The sequence below is a fragment of the Leopardus geoffroyi genome, chromosome C3 (genome assembly GCF_018350155.1).
Source record: "Leopardus geoffroyi isolate Oge1 chromosome C3, O.geoffroyi_Oge1_pat1.0, whole genome shotgun sequence".
Taxonomy (NCBI): domain Eukaryota; kingdom Metazoa; phylum Chordata; class Mammalia; order Carnivora; family Felidae; genus Leopardus; species Leopardus geoffroyi.
The window spans coordinates 65,669,460-65,692,477 of NC_059338.1; the positions used below are offsets into that span (position 1 = coordinate 65,669,460).

Below are 23,018 nucleotides of genomic sequence, written 5' to 3' on the forward strand. Positions count from 1 at the left end.
AGTGCAGACAATGAACGTGCTCGGCCGTTAATAAGTGTACTGATGAGACAGAAAAGGTAATACCCTTTTCAACAGAAGCAATACATTCTCTCATTCTCCACTTATTAAGGTGGGAGAGTGATTTAAGGCTTGAAAATCCTGGATTTTCAAGGATCAACAAAAGAAAAAGTAAAGGGTTGATTTATGGCATTAACAAAGATTTCAAACACTTAACACTTACTTTTGCAAAAGCTTCAAAAATGTCAAAGGAAGGTGGCAGCTGAGAAGCATCCTGTATTTCTTCTCTCATGAAATGTTGAAATGTCATTACAAGTTGCCTGAGGCCCTCTTTCTTATCTTCGGTCAGTTTGTTAATATCTTTTTTAAAGGGAAAATAAATAGCACAATCACACAGTGAATTTTTAATGGATAACTTTCAGGTGTTCAATGTTAGCTATTAAACCAGATATTTCCTGCTCTAGATTCATTCTGACAGAGAGCAAATACGTTTCTTTTTATTTGTTGACAACTACAAATTATGATACATATATTATCAATTAAATTCTGCCAAACTTCATCGACAATATAGGATCAAATGCCTATCAAAACAAAATAAATACACAGATGAAAACCACTACAACCAGAATCGGTAAAGATGTGCGTTACAGATTCTCCACATTATCCTGCGCATGTGTTCAAGCCATCATAAATGCTTAAAGTCAATGAATTTAAGCAGATTTTCCCATGAAACAATTTACAACCAGAGCATAACTAACTGATAAACAGTGTATCTCAAAGGCAGGAAAAAAAAATGAGAAGTAAAAAGTTCAGCTAAAGTTCATTTGGTGAAATGTGTCACATAGCACATTGAGAAGGAAACAGGGACCAACCCAAGAAACCCCAACTTCAAGTTATTTCCACACTGAATGAACAAGATGTGGTGCTGTTTACAGCACTGTCCACAAGAGCCAAAGTCTGGAAAGAGCCCGAATGTCCATCAACAGATGACTGGATAAAGAAGATGTGGTGTATGTGTATAATATATATGTGTGTGTGTGTGTGTGTGTGTGTGTGTATACATATACACACAATGGAGTATTGCTTGGCATTCAAAAAGAAGGAAATCTTGCCATCTGCAACAACGTGGATGGAACTAGAATGTATCATGCTAAGTAAAATAAGTCAGTCAGAAAAAGACAAATACCATATGACGTTACTCACATGTGGAATTTAAGATACAAAACAGATGAACATAAGGGAAGAGAAGCAAAAATAATATAAAAACAAGGAGGGGGAGAAAACAGAAGAGACTCTTAAATACAGAGAACAAACTGACGGTTGCTCTGGAGGGGTTATGGGTGGGGGTTGGGCTAAATGGATGAGGGGCATTAGCAGGGCACTTGTTGGGATGAGCACTGGGTGTTATACGTAAGAGGATGAATCACTGGAATCTACTCCTGAAATCATAATTGTACTATATGCTAACTAACTTGGATATAAATTTAAAAAATAAATAATTAATTAATTTAAAAAAAAAAAAAAAAAGATGTGATGCTGCTAAAACCCAAATAGAAGGAGAAGGTTCCAAAGAGTAGTTATCCAAATATCACCCCTTTGAAAACTCAGTTTAATCTGTACCACAAAAACACGTTAAGACTAAGGAGTGTACAATTAATAACATCTGAGAACACTGTACTTAAGGCAGCACATGTGAAACCACTACTGAGCAGGGCTAATGTTAACAGTAAAACTCACTGCAAGAGATGTTAATTACCTAGCCATAATATAACACGAAAAAATGACTAATTACTTCTCTATTAAAACTTGAAAACATACATCAAGTTGAACTATAGCATAATTCTCCTGCTCGTGTCAGGTCTACATATTCTCTTTAAATTACTTGTTCAACGGAATAATTAACCCCATGATTTCTTGAATAATAATTTATTATCACTGGCACTTAGGATCCCATAACCATAAATCTATACAAGATCATCTTCTCACTGGTCTCCACCCAGAAATACTAAACTGTGTGGCAAAATTTACCCTACAAGGCCTAGCTACTTTGGGGTGAAGTCATTTACAACCTCACTGAAGAGAGTCTGTGCCAATAAGAAGGAAAAATAAACCCTACATTTACTGAACACTCTGATTTGGAAGGCCATTCAGTGTTCCCAAACAGCACGGCCACCACTGTGGTAGTTCAAAAGAAAAACAACACTCAATGCTGTCAGACAGCCCAAGTCAGCCATACCTTCTACTTTCCTTATTATCTAAAGGACCAGTGAACCCAAAAATTCCCTGGAACCCCCTTGTTCACATCACTCTTCCTGGACATCAAAAAGAAACTAAGAGTGGGTTATGGTTCTTTACAAACTCCTAAATCGCCAAAACTACCCTGGAATAAATAAATAAATAGTCGTAGATAAAAATATGAAAAGTGTTATTAGATTTGCCTCACATAATAAAGAGAAAGAAAAGCAATGTTGAAAAGAAAGCAACACACAGGGTCAGCAAATAAATGATAGGATTCTTTTGATGGTGATATAGACAACCACTTACTTGACTCCAGATCATAAAATGAATAAAGTTTCTCCGATTCAGAGGGTGTTTCTTCCATCTATGAAGCAAAGGGGGAAAACACCAAAAACAATTTCAAGTGCTCTAATATATAAATGAATATATTTGACTATCTTTAGATATTTTAATAAAAATCCGTTTAAAAAGACAACTTTCTATATATTCCTTCTCTTCATCACTTTCTTAGAGTTGAATTATTTAATCAGTAACAATTGTAAAATAAAATCTAAGTTGTGACTTAATCTACCAGTTTAATTTCCAAATGGAAAACTCTTTTACAACAAATTTTCATACTTTTATTTCTTTTTCCCCAGCTCTACCCACAGATTTATATCACTGTAAGGATTTTGCTACTAATGATTATAGAAAAGCAGAGATGGATGAATAAAATAATAATTTATTACAAACTGTAAAGCTGTGAACAAGCTATCTCACCTTTCCTAACCTAAAACATAGTAATCATAGCACCTGATTCTCTGGGTTGTTATGGGGAAAAATGAGGTCTATCGTGTAAAGCAATTAGGACAGGGCCTGGAAATAGGATGTGTTCAATAGAAGGTAGCTATTACTATAAATGCTTTCTATTAGATTCTGATGCAGTGGGTCCTGGTTCTCTACCTTTTCAATATTAATAAAGTAAAAAAAATTTCAGACTCAAATATTATAATGATCACAGAGATTAAAGAAATGCATAATAACAAAGTTGATCTGAATTTATTATCGCTTTGAAATAAATTTGTATTTTTTAGTTCAACACAATATATACATTTGCAAATAGTGGTTAATTATACGATAGATGCCATATACTCAGTTCAAAGACAATGCCCGTTTCATATTCCACATTCATTTTTTGGAAATTGAGATGTTACTGGCATATAACATCTTGTTAGTTTTAAGTGTATAATCATACTTTTACATTCTTAAAACTCTCTATTAAATTTTATAGCCCTCCCCTCCAATAAAAGTCAATAACCAACAGGACAGAACAAAGCTGGAGACTGAAATAATTTGAGAAAGAGATATTCATGTGAAATTCTGGCCAAAAAAAGGTCTGGAGGGTATTGCCAGAGGTTTATTTCAAAGAATCTAGTAAATGTTTTGGTAAAGTAGGGGAAAGGACTGAAGACACAATTTCAGTGAAGCTTGGCTATAAAAAAAAAAAAAAAAAAAAAAAGATAATCACACTTTCATGTAAGATTAATTATCATCTAATTAAAACCTCACTTGAAGAAGCAACCAAAAAGTTAGTGCATTAGTTCACAGTCGAAAAGTAATGAAGGGAACGTAACAGACATCACTGGCATCTCACGCCTTAGATACAGGACCTTGTGTTTCTATTCCTGGGAGGTCACAAACACAGAGGGCCCTCAAAGGTGGTGCTGCCTCACCACCACTGAGGCTGTGACTAACAGGAAAACAGCAAGTTTCTGTCTTAAAATACTCCCTGGAGTAATCTACCTTCTCCCTTCATATGCATTTAAAGACAGCCTTAAATATGAATAGTACCTGCAACTTCAAGAGCTTTGGCTAAATTAAACCCCTAGCATATTTCACGAATTTTATACTCACAAGTTTGAAAACAACTCTGCCAAGAAGTCGAACGGAATCCGGGGGATACCTGGGTTTGCAGCTTTTAAGACATTTGCATTCCCGCTTGTGGTCTTGCCAAGCTTTTTTCTGTTAAGACGAGAGTGGGGAGGGAACATGTGACAGAGAAATGTAACTTTCATTTACAATGGCTTTGAACATTGAGAGTCATCAACACTAATTTAATTTCAACAGCCTAAATAGAACTGCATAATAAAAAATGAAAGCAATATTCTAATACTGTTAATCATGCAGGATCCAGTCTTTGCCAAGCATGCGATTACCAGGCTGGACACCAAGGCTTCTGCTCCCCCTCTGTCCTTTAATATGCCCCATGGTTATTACCTGGCTGGTGGAGTCCAAAGAAAGAATCATTATGGCTTACTTAATAATGTATAAGATAGTCTTTTAGCTGATTAAATAGAGTTCAATAATAGATGGTAATTTTGAACACAAAAAGAAAATATCTCACCAAATTAGAAAATAAACACATGGTTCAGGAAAATTAAAAGAGGGCAGACAGCTTTCTGAGTTTCTGTGCTGCTACAGTGAGTACAGAAATATCAGGAGAGCTAACATACAATAAATATGAAACCTTCTGTATTTAAAGACAACACAGAAAAGGGTTATTAGCTAAAATGACTAAATGTCACTTGCCCAGGACCGTTGTGTTTTATTTATTTTGTGGTCCTGGCTTAATCATTAACAATTAATAGTGCCTCTTTTCATTCTGAAAAGTGTGGTCTGGATGATAAATTTCATGGTCCCTTAACCGATGATCCTAGCCATGTGCCGGCGTGGCTGAAAAGACTGAAAAGTGGCTGAAAAGTGAGCCAGTCACCAATCCTGCAACACTGTAGGTTATGGACTCTCCCTGAGTCTTAGGATCAGAAATGTTAGAGTATCCCCCTGTGAGCGGGAGACAGTTCGACCAAACGTCTAACATGTTCTATTCCAACAGGGCTGAAGCTCCATCACTGAAATGCCTGATGCTCACAAGCATTCTTGCTTCACAAACTATAAATGTGCCTCCCAACTTCTGGCCCTATTAAAATTCCTCCAGGAGGAACTCCCTTTTCCATCCACAGCACAAACATGCAGTGCACCCAAAAATTTCAAAAGTGCAGCAGCTATTTTGAAAACTGACTTTGATTCAAGTTGAAGCCAGCATTTTGTTCAGAATCACTGCCCCTGCTGAGTTGCTGTATGAAACTGTGGCCCATGTGCTATTTCCTCATAATCTAAATCTTGAAGACACTGTTTACAAGGGGTGTCTCACCTCTTTTACCAACTCTACCCATGGTTGCCTCACTTCATTTCTTTATATCCACCGTGGCAATGCTTTTAATGTGATGTTTGTAATCTTTTTTTTTTTAGTATTTATACTTCACTCATTTCTAAATAAGACTGAGTTGCTTCGAAGTAAGGATGTATATGAAATAAGTTTATAAAATTAGAAACAGAAAATGTTAAATCTATAAAAAAAATAGTCCTCTAGCATTTATTGAGCATCCTACGGTATGTCAGACACATGGGTGGGCAATTAAAAAATGGCATTTCATGCGATATTCACAAAAATCCAAATGGTAGATATTATCTTCTATTAAAGATTAATAAAGTAAGGCTGGGATCTAACTACCAAGCTATGTAAACATAAAAGGGGAGTAAAAATTCTTAGTATGCCAAACAGGAGAGCTAAGTAAGTCCCATGTTCGTGCACTAAATTGATCTGGGCTAGGCAAAAAAAAAGCATAATGGCTTATATAACTCTCATCTGACAGGAAAGAAAAACACAACGGCCTTACCAACTATCAAATCACAGGAGGAATTTATCCCAAGAATGCTAATTAATGTACTGGACAATGTCTTCAAAAACAGTTTATAGTTCTAATGGCCTTCATATAGCTACTTCTAATGTCCCTACTCACTAAAAGGCATACTATTAAACTATAACTCAGGGAAAGAAAATGTTTCTATTTGTTTAAGGGGCTAGTCTTAGACTAGCAATTAGCAATTTACCAACATGTGTAAGATCACTTAAAAAAAAAACATGGTTCCGGGGGCGCCTGGGTGGCTCTGCTGATTAAGTGTCCGACTTTGGCTCAGGTCATGATCTCATGGTTCATGGGTTCCAGCCCCGTGTCAGACCCTGTGCTGACAGCTCAGAGCCTGGAGCCTGCTTCAGATTCTGTGTCTCCTTCTCTCTCTGTCCCTCCCTTGCTCACGCTCTGTCTCTGTCTTGCAAAAGTAAATAAAATATTTTTAAAAAACACATACTTCCATTGTCCAATAAGTTTGAAAAATGCTACATAATGTATACCCCACTTAGAGATCCGAAGTAATTTAGTTTGTTTAGAAGTTCAGTTTGCTAAAAAGCTCTGCATTAAAGAAACGTATAAATTAGTTAACACAAGTTTCTCACGATTGTTACTGCTATCCTTTGGGAAGGTAGGTTGGTATATATGGGCTCAGATAAACTAAATTAGTGATATATTAGCTATTACATACTTTCCTTCATGTGATCTTTGAATTCATAATCATTCACACTGACAGGTAACTAGAGTGCTGATATTTTTTTACTTCTGATTGAAGGGAGAACCATGACTTTGGTGAAGACTTTTCATTCAGTATTAAAAGTTGAGAAGCCTGACGGATGCCTTCATTGGCCACGTGGGCAGGAATGAACCACAAGTGCCAATGGGTCTCTGAGAAAACATTCTGGCCCTGTTCAAAACCCGAGCAAGTGTCCAGATGACAAAGGACTGCACCTACCAAAATAAAGCTGAGACCATTTGGACCAAAAGATCTTAAGAACATGTTTTAATCAATACTTGCTAGTACAAGAGATCATCCATAACCCCCTTACATTTGGAGCAGCTCAGTCTCCTGACAGCTCAACCAGGGTGAAGTAGCTACAAAATGTACCCCTAGGTAACAAACCAGTTGATCTGTTAGGTGACATTATTTAGAAATAAACATCCAAATTTTGGAGAATTCTTCTCAAAACAACTTTAGGCCTTTAGCATAATTAATATTGAGTTCTTATTTCTTAACAATAATTAGAAACTAAACAGTATGTTTCTTAAGGCTATTCCTAAATTGCTGCAGGTGAAAACACCAGAGAACATATGTATCTCCCCATTTCTTCAGCAAAAAGATATTCATTCTTTTCATCTAAAAGCCAAATCAAATCTATATAATAAACACAGAAAGCAATCATACCACTTAAAACTGGTCTAAAGCACAGTGTCAACTTTACAGTCTACTTCCTATCTTACCATGATATTAAAACCATGTTTCTAAAATGTTAATTATTAGGATTTATTGTTCAGCTTCACCATCATATCTTACTATGAGGCTCACTATCCGAGGCAAACCACAGAGAAGGCTAAGAAAGCAATCTTGTAAGGAACTGCATTTGACTTTGAAGCAAAACTCTACAATCTTACAAAAACATTAGGCATTATCTTCACTCTACAAACTTTAACCTTGATCTAGACCTCAACAGCTCATAATCTATCTGCCAGTTTTCTCAAAGACAACCTTCTTGATTTACTTTTTCCTACTTTTTTCCATTACTGAAATGCAGGATGTAATTAAGATTTTGTTCACAATACTGGCTGTAATGTTTTCTGTTCTCATAGTTGAAAACTAACAATAATGTACAATAGGCACAAATTAGCATGAAAGACAAAGGAAATTTAAATATTGCATTAAGACCCAAAGACAATGGGAAAAAAGAGTCTGAGATGGAAAAAAAAAAAAGGAAATGAAGACATCTATGACTCAATTCCATGTATTGGTAAATGAACGACTCAAAAAACAACTTCAGAATCTCTACATTTTCATGTTTGGTAGTATTTATATTGATACAGAACATAAACTAAACCAGTAGCTCCCAGGGTGCCTGGAGTGGCTCAGTCAGTTGAGAGTCCAACTCTTGATTTCAGCTCAGGTCATGATCCCAGGTTCCTATGATCGAACTCTGCATTCGGCTCCACACTGAGCAAGGAGCCTGCTTAAGATTCTCTCTCCTCCCCCTCCCGCCCCTACCCTGCACATGAGTTCTCGTTCTCGTTCTCTCTCTCTCTCTCTCTCTCTCTCTCTCTCCCCCCTCTCTCTCTCCCTCTCCCTCTCCCTCTCTTTCAAATAAATAAATAAACAAGCAAACGAACAAACCAGTAGCCCCAAATGGGGGTAACCCTAATGTTGAGGGTTGTTTTGGAAATTTATGGAGGTGATTTTATTTGTTAAGATGCTTGGGGAGAAAACCATGGGCACTTAGTGGCCAGGAACCAGAGGTGTCGGGCACCCTGTATAGGATAATTCCACACAATGAAGAATCGTTCCAAATCCAAGATGACTTTTAAAAGTCCAATAGGGGTGCCTGGGTGGCTCCGTCAGTTGAGTGTCCGACTTTGGCTCAGGTCATGATCTCATAGTTCGTCGGTTCGAGCCCCGCATCAGGCTCTGTGCTGACCGCTTGCTCAGAGCCTGGAGCCTGCTTCAAATTGTGTCTCTTTCTCTCTCTGCCCCTCCCCCATTCATGCTTTGTCTCACTCTGTTTCTCAAAAATAAATAAATGTACAAACAAAATATTAAAAGTCCAATAAAACATTCTACAGAGGGGAAAAACTTGTTTGTAATTATCCAAGCCTGGAACTAAGGCTTGTTTCACATAAAAAAACAAAGAGCTAGTTTTTACACAGCCTTGATAGCAATGAATTTTCTAGGTAAATCAAGGAAAGATTGCATTTTAAGAACTTTAGTGAAAGCTATTTAATATTTTATAAAAGCATATCACTGAAGGCAACAACACCGGTGGTATTTGGAGTTAGCAATAACACACGCTTTCTGATCCTGAATGTTGTACTTCCCTTTCCAAGGTGACTGTACAGATGCAAGTATATGACTTCTTAATTATGTCTTCCAGTCCAGTCATGCCTGAGCATGTATGTGTGTATGTGTGTATGTGTGTGTGTATACAGAGAGAGAGCACGCATTATATAATATAAAATACATTAGTTTATTGTAAGTTATCATCATTATCCTTCTCCTTTACATTCAAGTTATGGAATTACATTGATATTGAATTTTAAAAATATATAACTAGGTAGATTGTATTTACTACGGAATTTCATTTCAAGATACTACAGAGGACCAAAAGTATTATTATAAAAAGCTAGAGTTAGGTCTATCAGAGCTCAAAACTGTAGAACTAGAACAATGCTACACAGCACAAACAGACATAAAAATATTTATTTAAATACACAGCCTGGGACAACCTCAGGGATTCTGACAGTAGTAACTAGACAGGATCAGGTGTCTGAATTCTTTTTATTCACTGAGGGTGATTCCATATGTAGCTAAGTTTAAAAAACCACCGATCTAGACTAAATTAAAAAGGTTACTGTATATACTAATAGAAGAAACAAAAAAGTACTTTTCTATACTTATTAAACTATTATACAGTCCTATAGGAATGAACATTTTATAACACTGACATAGGGAAAGTGTTTCTAAGCAGGACATAAAACCCAAAAAGGAAAAGAAGTGCATATTAAACTACATTAAAAATAAGAAACTTTTCTACATCAGAAAGAACAAACCTAATACCACAAGCAAGGTTGAAAGATAAAGGTCAAACCAAGAAAACAAAGTCTACGATGTATAGGAAAGACAGTGTTAAATGTCTCTAAAATAAAAGGAGGTCCTAACAAAATAACTAAAGAAAGGATGAATATTTCAATGAAGGAAGGAAGGAAGGAAGGAAGGAAGGAAGGAAGGAAGGAAGGATGGAAGGAAGGAAGGAAGAGAGAAAGAGACAGAGAGAGAGAGAGAGAGAGAGAGAAAGAAAGAAAGAAAGAAAGAAAGAAAGAAAGAAAGAAAGAAAGAAAGAAAGACAGGCAGGCAAGCCAGCCTAGGACATGAATAGGAAATTCATGCCTAAAAAGGAAAGAAAAAATAAACAAAAAAGACAAACCACACCAGGGATCAAAGGCATGCTAACAGAAAGAAGGTAATACAGGTGGTCCATTAGTGTAGCGACTATGAATGAAACTAACAGCATTTGGAAGAGTCTAGGGTCTACGGTCTAGATCACTCCAGGCTTATCAGTAGAACTGTAAGGTTCTCTAATCTTTCTCATGGGTGTATGGTAATGAACACCAAAAATCTTAATGTGCATATTGCTGGTATATGAATAATATTTACAATACACTTAATCCTAACAACTCTAATTGGTATACAGAAATAAGTGTAAGAATGCTCATCATACATTTATTTAAAAAACTGAAAAACTGGTGGGGCCCCTGGGTGGCTCAGTCGGTTAAGCGTCAGACTCTTGATTTCGGCTCAGGTCATGATCTCACAGTTAAGGGTATCGAGCCCAGCATCAGGCTCTGCGCTGACAGAGCTGAAAGCATGCAGCCTGCTCAGGATTCTATCTGCCCCCTCCTCTGCTCATGCACACACACTCTCTCTTTGTCTCTCTCTCAAAACAAATGAACATTTTTTTTTAAACTGAATGGTAATAATTTTTCAGCTTTTCCTAAAAGAAAAAGCTATTTTTGCCTTTTTTCCTTATGCTGTCCCAATATTGTTTGAATTTTCTACAAATATCATGTTATTATATTTACAAACAATAGCGAATATCATTATCTTTCTTATGTCTGGTAACTGTGATTCAGGGAGAAGTATTTTTATATGAAAGAGAGAGCAAAACTACTATTCAATAAACACTTTTAAATATTTTTGAAAATCTGCTTGTAATTCAAAGAATAGCTTAAGTGTATTAATTTTTAAATGCTAAAAAAAAAAAAACACGCTTCAATGAAACCATTTGTAATGCAAAGACTTACTCAGTAAACTGTTTTATCAGTTTATCTTCATTCACATCCATTTTTTTAAAGTAAGTGTACTACCAATTAGGTACATCTTGCATTTACCAGATGACAGACATCTGATGATTTCTTCTAAAGCCAGTACCATTTAGAGAAGATATAACTTACTATATATTTATCACTGATCATTTGAAATTAATGCCATCTAAAAGGAAGAAAGGACAGTAAATCCTAACAATTCTTTCTCTGGCCAGTCTCACATGGTCCTGATTACTAAAGAAGAGAATTGATGAAATGTTAAAACGGAAAGAGAACATCAGTTTATTTCAACTTTCTTACACAAAATAGCCTTTGCACTACTATGACATTCCCCTCCCCTCCTTGGATATGATCACTACAGCTCAATAACCCATTTAAATGCCACTAAACATTGGGGACAAATGGGTGGCTCTGTCAGCTAAGTGTCTGACTTCCGTTTTTGGTTCAGGTCATGATCTCATGGTTCATGGGTTCAAGCCCCACATCCATGCTGATGGTGCACAGCTTGCTTGGGACCTTCTCTCTCCCTCTCTCTCTGCCCCTCTCCCTTCCCCCACTCACACTCGCCAGCTTTCTCTCAAAAATAAATAAAAAATAAACTTTAAAAAAATACTGTTGGGGCGCCTGGGTGGCGCAGTCGGTTAAGCGTCCGACTTCAGCCAGGTCACGATCTCGCCGTCCGTGAGTTCGAGCCCCGCGTCAGGCTCTGGGCTGATGGCTCAGAGCCTGGAGCCTGTTTCCGATTCTGTGTCTCCCTCTCTCTCTGCCCCTCCCCCGTTCATACTCTGTCTCTCTCTGTCCCAAAAATAAATAAACGTTGAAAGAAAAAAATTAAAAAAAAAAAAAAATACTGTTAAACACTGGGTTTTGATTACAGTAAATACTCATCTTAGGGCAGTTTATTATTGTTTGGGATAGAGTATTACAATGCATATCGAGACTGGTTTCAGTAAAACACATCTAATTCATGACCGGGGCTCACCAGACATTCATTTTGTAAGAGGACTGGATTCAATAATGTCTAAGGCAGCCTCTCAATTATAAAAATCTATGATTCTGTAAAATCCACAGGAACATATAATCTGAATTATGAATTATGTCAAAATAGGTCTGAAGCCTGTCCACATAAGGCTTACATAGAGCTGAAAATTTTCCTCAAATTTTAGATCATTTAGAGAGTATTTTCCTCAAATTTTAGATTAAAGGATGAAGAAATTGGTTTAAAGTGTACAAAAAGAGAAATAATTCTTTTCAGCCATTTATTCAACAAACGTGTTTGTCATTAATAATTGAACACCTTCTGGCGTGGAAGATTGTTACAATTTTTTTACCACATTTTCATGATTCATTCCACTCACAATCAATATTTACAGAGACTTCCTATAAGCAAAACTTAGAGAATACTTGAGTTGCCCTGCAACTTGCAGGAAGGAAAAGAGACCCAACAGTTTTCCAATCACTTACAGACCATTTAATAGCAAACAAACAATATCTCTATCTTGATGCCTCAAAAGTAGTCTAGTATTGAACTGCAGGTTGACAGATATATGAAGATGAAAGCTGGAATCTGGAAAAGGAAAACCAGAAAGCTAAGCCAGGTGTCTAACAAGCTACAGCTGACTGACAGGTATTGATTAAAATCTTGCATAAAATCTCCTTACAGCACGAGAGAGACCTAGTGATAGACGTTAGACTTATCACCTTAAAAGCTTACTGAGTGCTGTATCAAATCTAGACCTTCCCACTAGGCTTAATCAAATTAGATAGGGCCAAATATAAAGATGGAGTAGGGTAGGAGAATGGTCGTAGGGCATCACGCTGACAAAAGAAACAGCAAGTATTATTTCTCGGGAAAATGGAAATTACAGTTTCCTGATTAACTGAGGAACAGTTAATAATATTAGTGCCCCAAAGTCAGTCAGCCATCATCTAGTGCAGAATTCAGGTCAAATCCATTCTGCCACCTGCTTTTGTAAAGTTTTACTGAAACACAGCCACATTCATAGCTTATACTCCCTCATTTCACACTATGACGGCAGAGTTGAATAGTTATGACAAGAAATCTACGGGCCACAAAGCCTAAAATATTTATCACCTGGACCACTGCAAAATAAAAAGTCTGCCAACCTCTGATTTAGTGAGAGGTCAGATCAAGATGGAATGGCCTACGTGACATATTTTATCTAGAAAGGCAAAATAATTCACTCACCTCTACACACTTCCAATTTTCTGTGAAAGGAACTTCCATGCTAATCCGAACGTCAGCACTGTGTTCTAGCTGAACACGGCAATGGAGCACATACATTTTGTCTCCCCAGCCCAAGTAAGTATCAGGTTTTTAACTCCCAAAGTGGATTAGAAGAGCCATCAACGAATGAGGAGTTTAACGTCCTTTCTACAAGTCAGAAACCGGGGGTAAGACAGGCTGCAGAAACAGGGCAGCGGAGGCCGCCTCAAAGGGCAGTTACCTTCCGAGTCTTTTCTGAGAAGGCAGCCACCTGCCAGGGAGAACTCCAGCTGAGACCCGGCAGCAAGAGTAAATGTCAGGCACAGAAGGGGATTGAAAGTAGCCGAAAAAGAGAGACTTACCCAAAAGTCTTATACCAAACAGTGTCAAAATACCTCCTTGCTATTGGAATGACTGTGAGGAAGCACAGGAGGGTCAGAGTCGAGAATCTAGCTGCATCTGATGCTCCTGTTTCTGATGCAGAGATCAGAACTTCTACTGGGTCTTCCCGCCCCACACTCACCCTCCTACGATGGCGGCCTCCGCAGCCACCTCATTCTTCAAGTGGCGTAAAGGCTGTTAGCCCTTATTACAGAGGAGGAAATGATACCTCAGCACACTTCAAGGCTCTGCGGTAAGTGGTATTTTTAAAACAATTTATGGAGCACTAATTTACAATAAAATGTACCAATTTCAAGAGTGTAGCTTGATGAGTTCTGACATATACACACATCCTTGTAACAACACCAAAGTTAAGACAGAGATTGTCATTACCCCCCAAAGTTCCTTTGTCTCCCTTTCCATCCGAGCCCTCCAACCCGGGTAAGCGGTGACCTGGTCGCCATCATTATACACGAGCTGGGCCAACTCCAGAACAGCACTACGTCCTTCGGTCTGGCTTTATTCCCTCCATGTAATGTTTCTGAGATTCACTCATGTTGCCTCAGGTAGCAGTAGTTGGTTCTTTCTTACGGCTAGTTGTGTGTATATGCAGTGTGTGTGTGTGTGCGTGTGCACGCATGTATGTGTGCATGTGCATGTGTGTGTATGTTCCACCTAGGAGCAGAGCTGCAGGTTTATGTGGTGAGTGTACACTTAACATTTTTAGAAACTACCAAACTTTCCCAAAGCAGTTCTATATTTACACTTCCACCAGCGGAGTATGAGGTATCCACAACCCGGTCTGTACTCGGTGTAGTCAGCATTCTGCATTTTAGTCTATTGGGTATGTAAAGGTATCCCAATGGGGTTTTAATTTTCATTTTTCTGATGACTAATGATGTTGAGTATTCTTTGCTGTATATCTTACTGAAGTTCAAACCCATTCAAATCAAACCCATTTTACTGTGCTATCTTACTAAGTTGCATTTTCTTTTTTTTTTTTTTTTTTACTGTTTATTTATTTGAGAGAAAGAGAGAGTGCACATGGGTGGGAGAGAGGCGCAGCAAGAGAGGGAGAGAAAGAATACCAAGCAGGCTCCACACTCACCACGGAGCCCCACATGGGCTCAAACTTACAAACCACGAGATCATGACCTGAGCCAAAGTCAAGAGTCAGAAACTTTTTTTTTTTTTTTTTTTAACATTTCTTTACTTCTGAGAGACAGAGCACGAGCAGGGGACACAGACAGAGGGAGACAGAATCTGAAATAGGCTCTAGGCTCCAGGCTCTGACCTGTCAGCACAGAGCACAACGTGGGGCTCGAACCAATCAACCAAGAGATCGTGACCTGAGCCGAAATCGGACACTTAACCAAGTGAGCCACCCAGGCGTCCCAAGTGAACATTTTAAATAAGTTATGGACACAACTCCTTAGCCAATTCCTAGAAAAGCAAAGAGCTCAGCAGGGGGTGTGCCTATAACATGCAAACTAACCAATCCAGAGCCCTACCTTGGCTCTCTGCTAGAGTCCTAGAGTAACTAGACCCAAGTACCAGGCAACTAGAGACCATGCCTATAATCCAAAACCCTCAGGAATTATACAAACTAGGCAGTCCTAACTGGTTTGGCCTGCTCTGCTTTGCCTTTCCCACAGAAAGCCTGTGGGAATAAAGACTCCAGCCTCAGCTTCCCCCTGCTCCCACCTTCCCTCTGACTACTGTGAGGGTTCTGCATGTGGCCCTGTATGGCAATCCATGCCTCCTGTTCTAGGGCCTAGGAGTATAAGAAACTTTGTTTTCCTGAGCTTCTGCTTTGCATCTTGTGACTGCACCTGACTATCACATGAAAGAAAACAGAACAGCGTCTATTTCTGGACTCTATTCATTGCTCTATACATCAATCCTAATGCTAGTACTATGTTCTCTTCATAACTGTGGCTTTAGATTACGTCTCCAAGTCAGGTGGTCTAAATCCTCCAACTTTGCTCTCCTTTTACATAAAGGACTCAGTTTAAGTGTTCTGCATTTCCATAAAATTTCAGTCAGATTATCAATCTGTGAGTCTTTGAATGAAACTTCATTGAATATGAATCTATACAGTGGTATTTTCAAAATCACTTATTATAAGTGCTTATGGATTTTGAACTTTTAGAATCAATTAATAGATAGGACTTAACTTTGTGTCCCAGAACAGAATATAAATATTAGTCTTGACAAAAGTGAAGGTATAGGTGGCAAGTTATTGGACACAGAATGATAAGAGACAGAGGGATGAGTGGGAATACTAATATCTTCACCTTTAAAAGTAGGGAATCGAGAGATACTATCTATACAGTAAATCCCCCTTACCCAGGGGGCATCATTACAAGACTCCAGTGGACGCCTGAAACTGTGCATGGCACCAAACCCTCTACATGTGACTAACAGGCAGGTAGTGTAGACAATGTGAACCCGCTGGACAAAGAGATGATTCATGTCCCACGTGGGACGGAGTGAAACAGCTGGGACAGCGTGAGATTTCACCACACCACTCAGAACAGTATGCAGTTTAAAACTGATGACCTATTTACCTCCGGAAGTTTCCATTTAGTATTTCTGAGCTGCGGATGAAATATAGAAAGGGAAACCACAGATAAGGGGACACTACTATACTTGATTAAACATAAATAAAGGCTTGCCCATATTGTTTAAAGTTATAAATGCAAGAAGGGGAAATTGAGCCTAACAGATTATAACAGTTAATCCCAAACCAACATGGCCGAAGCAGATTTTCCCCACCTGAGTCTCTTATACAGTCTTCCCCATGTCATAAATGGGGTCATCATCTCACCAGTTACTAAAGCCAAAAACCAAGGAGTCTTTCTTGATTCTTCTCTCCCTCTCTATCCTATATTCATTCCCCTTCTATTTTTTTCAGCCCCTCCTCTGAGCGCCACACAAGCATACCAGCTGCCTATTCAACATCTCCACGTGTGTTCAACAGGCACAAACTCAAAACCTGTAGGCTAGACTTCTTTCCGAACCAGCTCTTCCCTCAGATTTCCGTAAGTCACAAAACGGCACCACCATTCATCCAAAGTTGTTCAGGCTGGAAACTTAGAAGTCACCTGTTACTATTCTTTCTGCCTCACTTCTGACATCGAACCTATTGGCAAACTTTCACCTACACCTTCAAAATATGTCTCAAATCCAATCATTACCACCTCACTGCTACCACTCTACTTGAAGCCATCCAAGCTTTTGACTAGATCAGTGCCTTGCATATACTGAGTTCTCAATTTGAATGAATGAATGAATGAATGACTGCATGTATGCATGAGCAAATTCAGTCAGTGCTTCCTTCAAAAGATACCCCAAATCTGACTGATTCTCTTTGCTGCCATTACTACAGTCCTAGCCACCATCATACGGTGACCAGACTACTATAATAACCTACTGACAGTTTTTCCATTCCCTACCTTTACCCTATAACCTATCCCCACAGCAGTCAGAAAGTTTCCTTTAAAATCTCAGTCACACCATAAATATTGATCCTCCTTCCCCCCCCTTAGAACCCTACAGTAGCAGCCCATCACATACAGAACAAAATGTATATTTTTTAACCATAACATATAAAGGCCTTATCATAACCTGGAACCTCTCATCTCTCCAGTCTTATCTCCTACAACTCTCTGTGTCGCCTCCTCTGGTCCAACCTCTGGTCTTCTTGTCCTTCCCTGAACACAGCATATTCACTCCTGCTTTTACATTTGATGTGCATCTAGCCTGAAACTCTCTCCTAATCTTGGCATGTCCTGATTACTTCTTTCAGGACTTGACTCAAATGCCACTCCTGACAGATTTTAGATCGACAGATGGATAGACAGGTTATAGATCGGTAGGCAGACAAATAGACAGATCTCCTTATAAACTGTATAGATCTCTCTCTCTCTCTCTCAAAATCCATTTGATGTATAGATATGTTTACACTATATGTATATATGTATGTGTACACACACACACACAAAACAGTCTCCCAATCACTCTCATTTTCTCTTACCTTCTTTATTTTATAATATAAAGATAATATTATATATTGCTTTATTAACTTATTATACGTCTCACCTGGAAAATGTAAGCTTCACTGGGCAAGGGCTTTCTGTGTCTTTTTTAATACTATTGTACCAGAGCCTAGAAAAGTCCTGGTGTTGAGGCCTGGGTGGCTCAGTCAGTTAAGCATCTGACTCTTGATTTCGGTTCAGGTCATAATCTCATAGTTCGTGGGACAGAGCACATCAGGCTCTGTGCTGATAGCACAGAACCTGCCTGGGAGTCTCTCTCTTCCTCTCTCTGCCTCTCCCCCACTCATACCTGCGCTCACTCGCTCTCTCTCTCTCCCCCCTCAAAATAAATAAACATCAAAGAGAGAAAGACAAAGATAGATAGATAGATAGATAGATAGATAGATAGGAAGTAAGGAAGGAAAAGAAGAAAAGAAAAGAAAAGAAAAGAAAAGAAAAGAAAAGAAAAGAAAAGAAAAGAAAAGAAAAGAAAAGAAAAGAAAAGAAAAGAAAAAAGAAAAGAGAGAAGGAAGGAAGGAAGGAAGGAAGGAAGGAAGGAAGGAAGGAAGGTCGGTCCTGATGTTGGGGTCCCAGAGGCTCAGTCAGTTAAGCATCTGACTCTTGATTTTGGCTCAGGTCATGATCTCTTGGTTTCTGAAATCAAGCCCTGTGTCAGGCTCTGAGCTGACAAGAGCCTGCTTGGGATCATCTCTCTCCCTCTCTCTCTGCCCCTCCCCCATTCACACTCACATTCGCACGCTCTCGCTCTCTCTCTCTCTCAAAATAAAGATAGGAGGAAGGAAGGAAGGAAGGAAGGAAGGAAGGAAGGAAGGAAGGAAGGAAGGTAGGAAGGAAGATGGACTGACTCTGGTGTTGACACTAATATTTGCTAAGTAAATCAATAGATAAAACCATAATCAAGTCCTTCAAATCTTAACTCACTAGCCTCACATCCAGCTGCTTTTCTTTTCTGTATTTTTTTAAGATTTAATTTTTTTAGAGCAGTTTCAGGCTCACAGCAAAACTGAGAGGACAGTACAGAGGCTGCCCATTCACTTCCTACCACCGCACATATTATCAACATCCTCACCAGATGGCACATTTGTTACAACTGACAAACCTACAGTGACACATCATTATCACTCAAAGTCCAGAGTGGACATTCAAGTTCACACTTGATGTTGTACATTCTATGGGTTTGGACAGACGCAAAGTCTATCCACCATTATCCAACTCCTTTTTATTCCTCTAACATGAGAAGTTTGTTCCTCCTTCAGTTCCTTTACATCTGCTGTTCCTTTTATGTAAAAAAAAATCTGTTCTAGATCTTTCCATGGCTGGCTACTTTTGTTGTCAATTAGACCCCAGGTCAAATGTCAACTCTACAGGAAGTCCTTCTGTAATTACCTATTCAAAGGGGAGCTCGGATTCACCCAAATCATATTACCTCATCTAATTATGGGTATTTGGTATTCTCGTCTCCTCGCTCTATAATATGAACTTTATGAAAGCCAGGATCATGTTTACTTGTCACTGCTAATTGCCCACCAACCCAACACCCAGAATGACTAGCTAGTAGCTACTCAATAAGTATCTACTGGATAAACTTTGGATGAATGGAAGGTTCTCAGACAATTATGTAAGAAGTGGGAGAGGAAGTAGGTGCTGATGTAGGTGAGCTAAATTCCCTCACCTACCAGAGCAAGAGGTGAATCAATAATGCCTACATAGATGGCTCAAGAAGCATTTCCCCATCTCACTTATATGTAGAATCTAAAAAGAACCAAACTCAGATACAGAGAACAGATAGGTGGTTGCCAGAGGCAGGGAGTGCAGGGTAACGGAAATGAGTGCAGGTGGTCAAAATGTACAAACATGTAATACATAGGATGATGACTATAGCTAATAATTACTGTATTGTATATTTAAAACTTGATAAGATGGTAAATCTTAAAAGTTCTCATCACAATAAAAAGGATTATACTTATGTGTGATGATAGGTGTGAACTAAACTTATTGTGATATTCACTTCACAATAGACACATATATCACCTCATTACATTGTACACCTACAACTAACACAATGTTATACGTCAACTGTATCACAACTAAAAAAGTAAAGAGATATTACTATGGACAGATTAAAGATAACGTAATGTTTTAAAATCTAATTTGAACCAACAAGTATCACTCATGAATGTATTCATTCATTCGCTCGACCACTTACACTCCGTGTACAGCAGAGTACAATGCAGGGAGCACCCCCACCCCACAGTGAACCTGGCCTTCTAACTGCAGAAACAGGCAATTAAACCAATAATTAAGATAATTTCTGTGTGAAAAAGGAGAGACACAAACTGGTCTCGGGAGTTTAGGAAAGAAGGGAGTGACATTTAACCTGGGTCATAAAGGATAAGTACTAGGAGTTCAGCAGATAGGGGGCAGGTCTGGGTCCAAGCCCAAGGACTCATATAGCCAAAGGCCCAGAAGTAAAAGTGTAGCAAAGTCTACAAAGTTGAATTTCATCCTGAGGAAGTGGCCAGGGCTTTCTGCTGGTGGGTGACAGATCATGCTTACGCTCTGAAATAAAACAGTCACTCTGGCTCCGGGGTGGAAAACAGAAAAAGAGCTGGCAGGAGCACAGAGGCTGCAATCAACTTAGGAGGGAGCTGACAGTGACATGCACACAAGTGGTGGTAGAGAAGCTAGAGAGAAGCGAGCCAAGTTAGATCTTCAGGTGGTAAAATCAGCAGGACAAGGTGATTAACCGGGCATGGGGCCAAGAAAGGATATGAGCCAAAGACAGTGACATCCTGAACGCTCAGCCTGCTGGGTGCTTGGTGAAATTACTCACTGAGGCTAGAAAAGCAGGTTTGGGCGAAGAAAGTGCACTCAGGTCCGGCTATAGGGCATTTGAGATATGGGTGCACCATCAAAGTAGACGTACCCCATAAGGTATGGGGCTGGTGGTTGAAGCTAGAGATGGGAGTTTCAAGGAAGATTAATATACAGATGCCAACTGACATTGCGGAAGGGGATGGGATCACCCAGCAAGTCAACGAGAAGTGAGCAAAGACCAGCTTAGGGCCCCAGACATTTGTAGAAGTCAAAAACTTAAGTAAGAACAAATAATTTCAACCTTTATAGAGTTTTCTCTTTTTATTTACAATTAGATATGAAGCCAACTTCTCTAGAACACTCAGTGCACGTCCTATCAGTCTGAAGCCTGACACAGAACTATTTGTGAAATAAACTAAGGGCTTGGCTTTCTTCATTATTACCAGTAGTGAGTGTAATATTCTAGACTCCAACTTATTAAATCACCCTGTTAAGGGGCGCCTGGGTGGCTCAGTCAGTTAAGCATCTGACTTCGGCGCAGGTCATGATCTCATGGTTCACGGGTTCGAGCCTTATGTCGGTCTCTGTGCTGACGGCTCGGAGCCTGGAGCCTGCTTCATGGATTCTGTGTCTCCCTCTCTCTCCGCCCCTCCCCTGCTCATACTCTGTCTCTCTCCCTCTCTCTCAAAAATAAGTAAAACATTAAAAAAAAAAAATTTAAATCACCCTGTTAAATGTTGACTAACGTGAGATTCCTCAAAAATGAATCAAATCATGCTGTAACTAAGCATAAAATGTAAACCCACAAATAAGATTAACATTTTTAAACAGGTCTATGATTATTAACATAAAATAGAGCCTCTCTCTGCTAATATAGTACTTTTAAAAGTATATAAACTGCAGTCTGATACAGTATCCCTGCTTATTTTATTCAGCAATTATTTCAATTAGAAATGTACATCTATGAATCAAATTAAATCCAGCAGAGGTAAAATAATAATTGGTGAATTTACTTGAAATTGGTTTACTTTTTAACAATATTACAAATTTTGAGCATGCTTTTTTAAAAGAAAATTTAGCCCGCTCGTCCTCTTTGACCTCAAAATCCTCTGTGACGTTCTAGTTATGACGATACAGAAATAAGACTGGATCCCACAGATAAGCCCTCTATTGCATCATATGGCACATCATAATACGGCAGACGCAGAGGAATACAAGGCCCCTGATGACAAGATACTCTGGCCAGGATCAGAAACAGTCCTGAACACAGCAGTCAATGCATACGTGTATATATACACTATAGACAAAGTGCAGACTGACAGCTTAGTGTGTATCCTCCACTCACAAAACAAACATACAGAGATTACCTCTGGAAGATGGAAGTAGGAATGGGGAAGGAAGCTGGAGGAAACATCCACTCTTGTTACTTCACTTTTCGGTTGAAAGATGAAATGTGAAAATCAATGACACTGAAAGCATCCTTATGGGCAACAGGGACATGAGACCTTAGAATGCCTCAATAGCTTCTCTCAGACAACTCGTGGGCGCCATGGCCCCACACATCAAATGCTAAGCTAATGAAGCAAAGTTATGTCCCTCCAGGGTAAATACATTATAGATTTTATGCTACAAATTCACATCCTCTATATCAATTTCCATTCCGAGGGCGTCTGCCTCCTGTTCATTACTGTTCCTAGTTCAGTTTGTCAGTTTAATTTTGTGCTGCTTTGTAGGAATCCACAATAATTACAACATTTAATTCTGTACCTGAAGGGTGAGCTAAACAGAGCAGTTTAAATGCATATGTTCCAGCCAGTCTTTGACTCCCACCCACCTCTGCACACACCCCATCCCCCACACACATACAAGCACATGCACTAGCTGGCTTATATATGATATCTTTCACCTCACTAGCTCTTTTCCCATTACTTTCGACAGTATATCTGACGATGACATTATTATTGATGCTACAGTAAACAGCTAATATATGTGGTAAAAGTACATGCACTATAATGAATCAAAATGACATACCCACCCACCAAACTCCCTCTACTCATTCTAATCAGATAATGGATTTTTTTCTTTGAGTGTACTACAAAAGGAGGAAGTAGCATTGGAGAGGAAAAAAAAATTCATAAAAACAGGGGGAAATAAAAGTAAATGTTTAGGTCATTGAGATCAGAAAGGAAGTTCATCAGAAGATTTGTGTCAAGTAACATGTAGTCCGTCAGTTCTGTATAGAGTATAGTCTTCTTAACTTAAAGTTTCCTGAAACGTAGCTCAGTTTCACATGAATAAGCTAGATAACATCACTACAACACAGTCTATCTAAAATTTATCTTGTAGAAAAAAAAGCACAGCCCTGTTTCATTTTTTTGGTTTTTGTTATTATTATTGCTAACGATCTTACATAAATCTGGTAGCTTTCTAACTGTGACAGAATTTTTGCTTTACAAATGAAGTGAAAATAATCCAACTGGTTTTTACATTCCCTATTTTTATTAA

The 23,018-nt window shown here is 38.7% G+C and overlaps 1 protein-coding gene across 3 annotated transcripts in view; it reads right to left on the reverse strand.

Moving 5' to 3' along the window:
- SMYD3 (SET and MYND domain containing 3) overlaps positions 1-23,018 on the reverse strand; it is a 675,859-nt gene that overhangs the window by 498,997 nt on the left and 153,844 nt on the right. The window contains exons 3-5 of one of the 3 annotated variants that reach the window (XM_045453199.1): positions 4,129-4,236; positions 2,542-2,599; positions 221-357 (exon numbers count right to left, since the gene is read on the reverse strand). The exons of 1 other annotated variant lie outside the window; for it this stretch is intronic. In XM_045453199.1, coding sequence (XP_045309155.1) covers positions 221-357; positions 2,542-2,599; positions 4,129-4,236 — 303 coding nt within the window. The remainder of the gene's footprint in view (positions 1-220; positions 358-2,541; positions 2,600-4,128; positions 4,237-23,018) is intronic. One more of the 3 variants, XM_045453200.1, reaches the window with a different exon arrangement.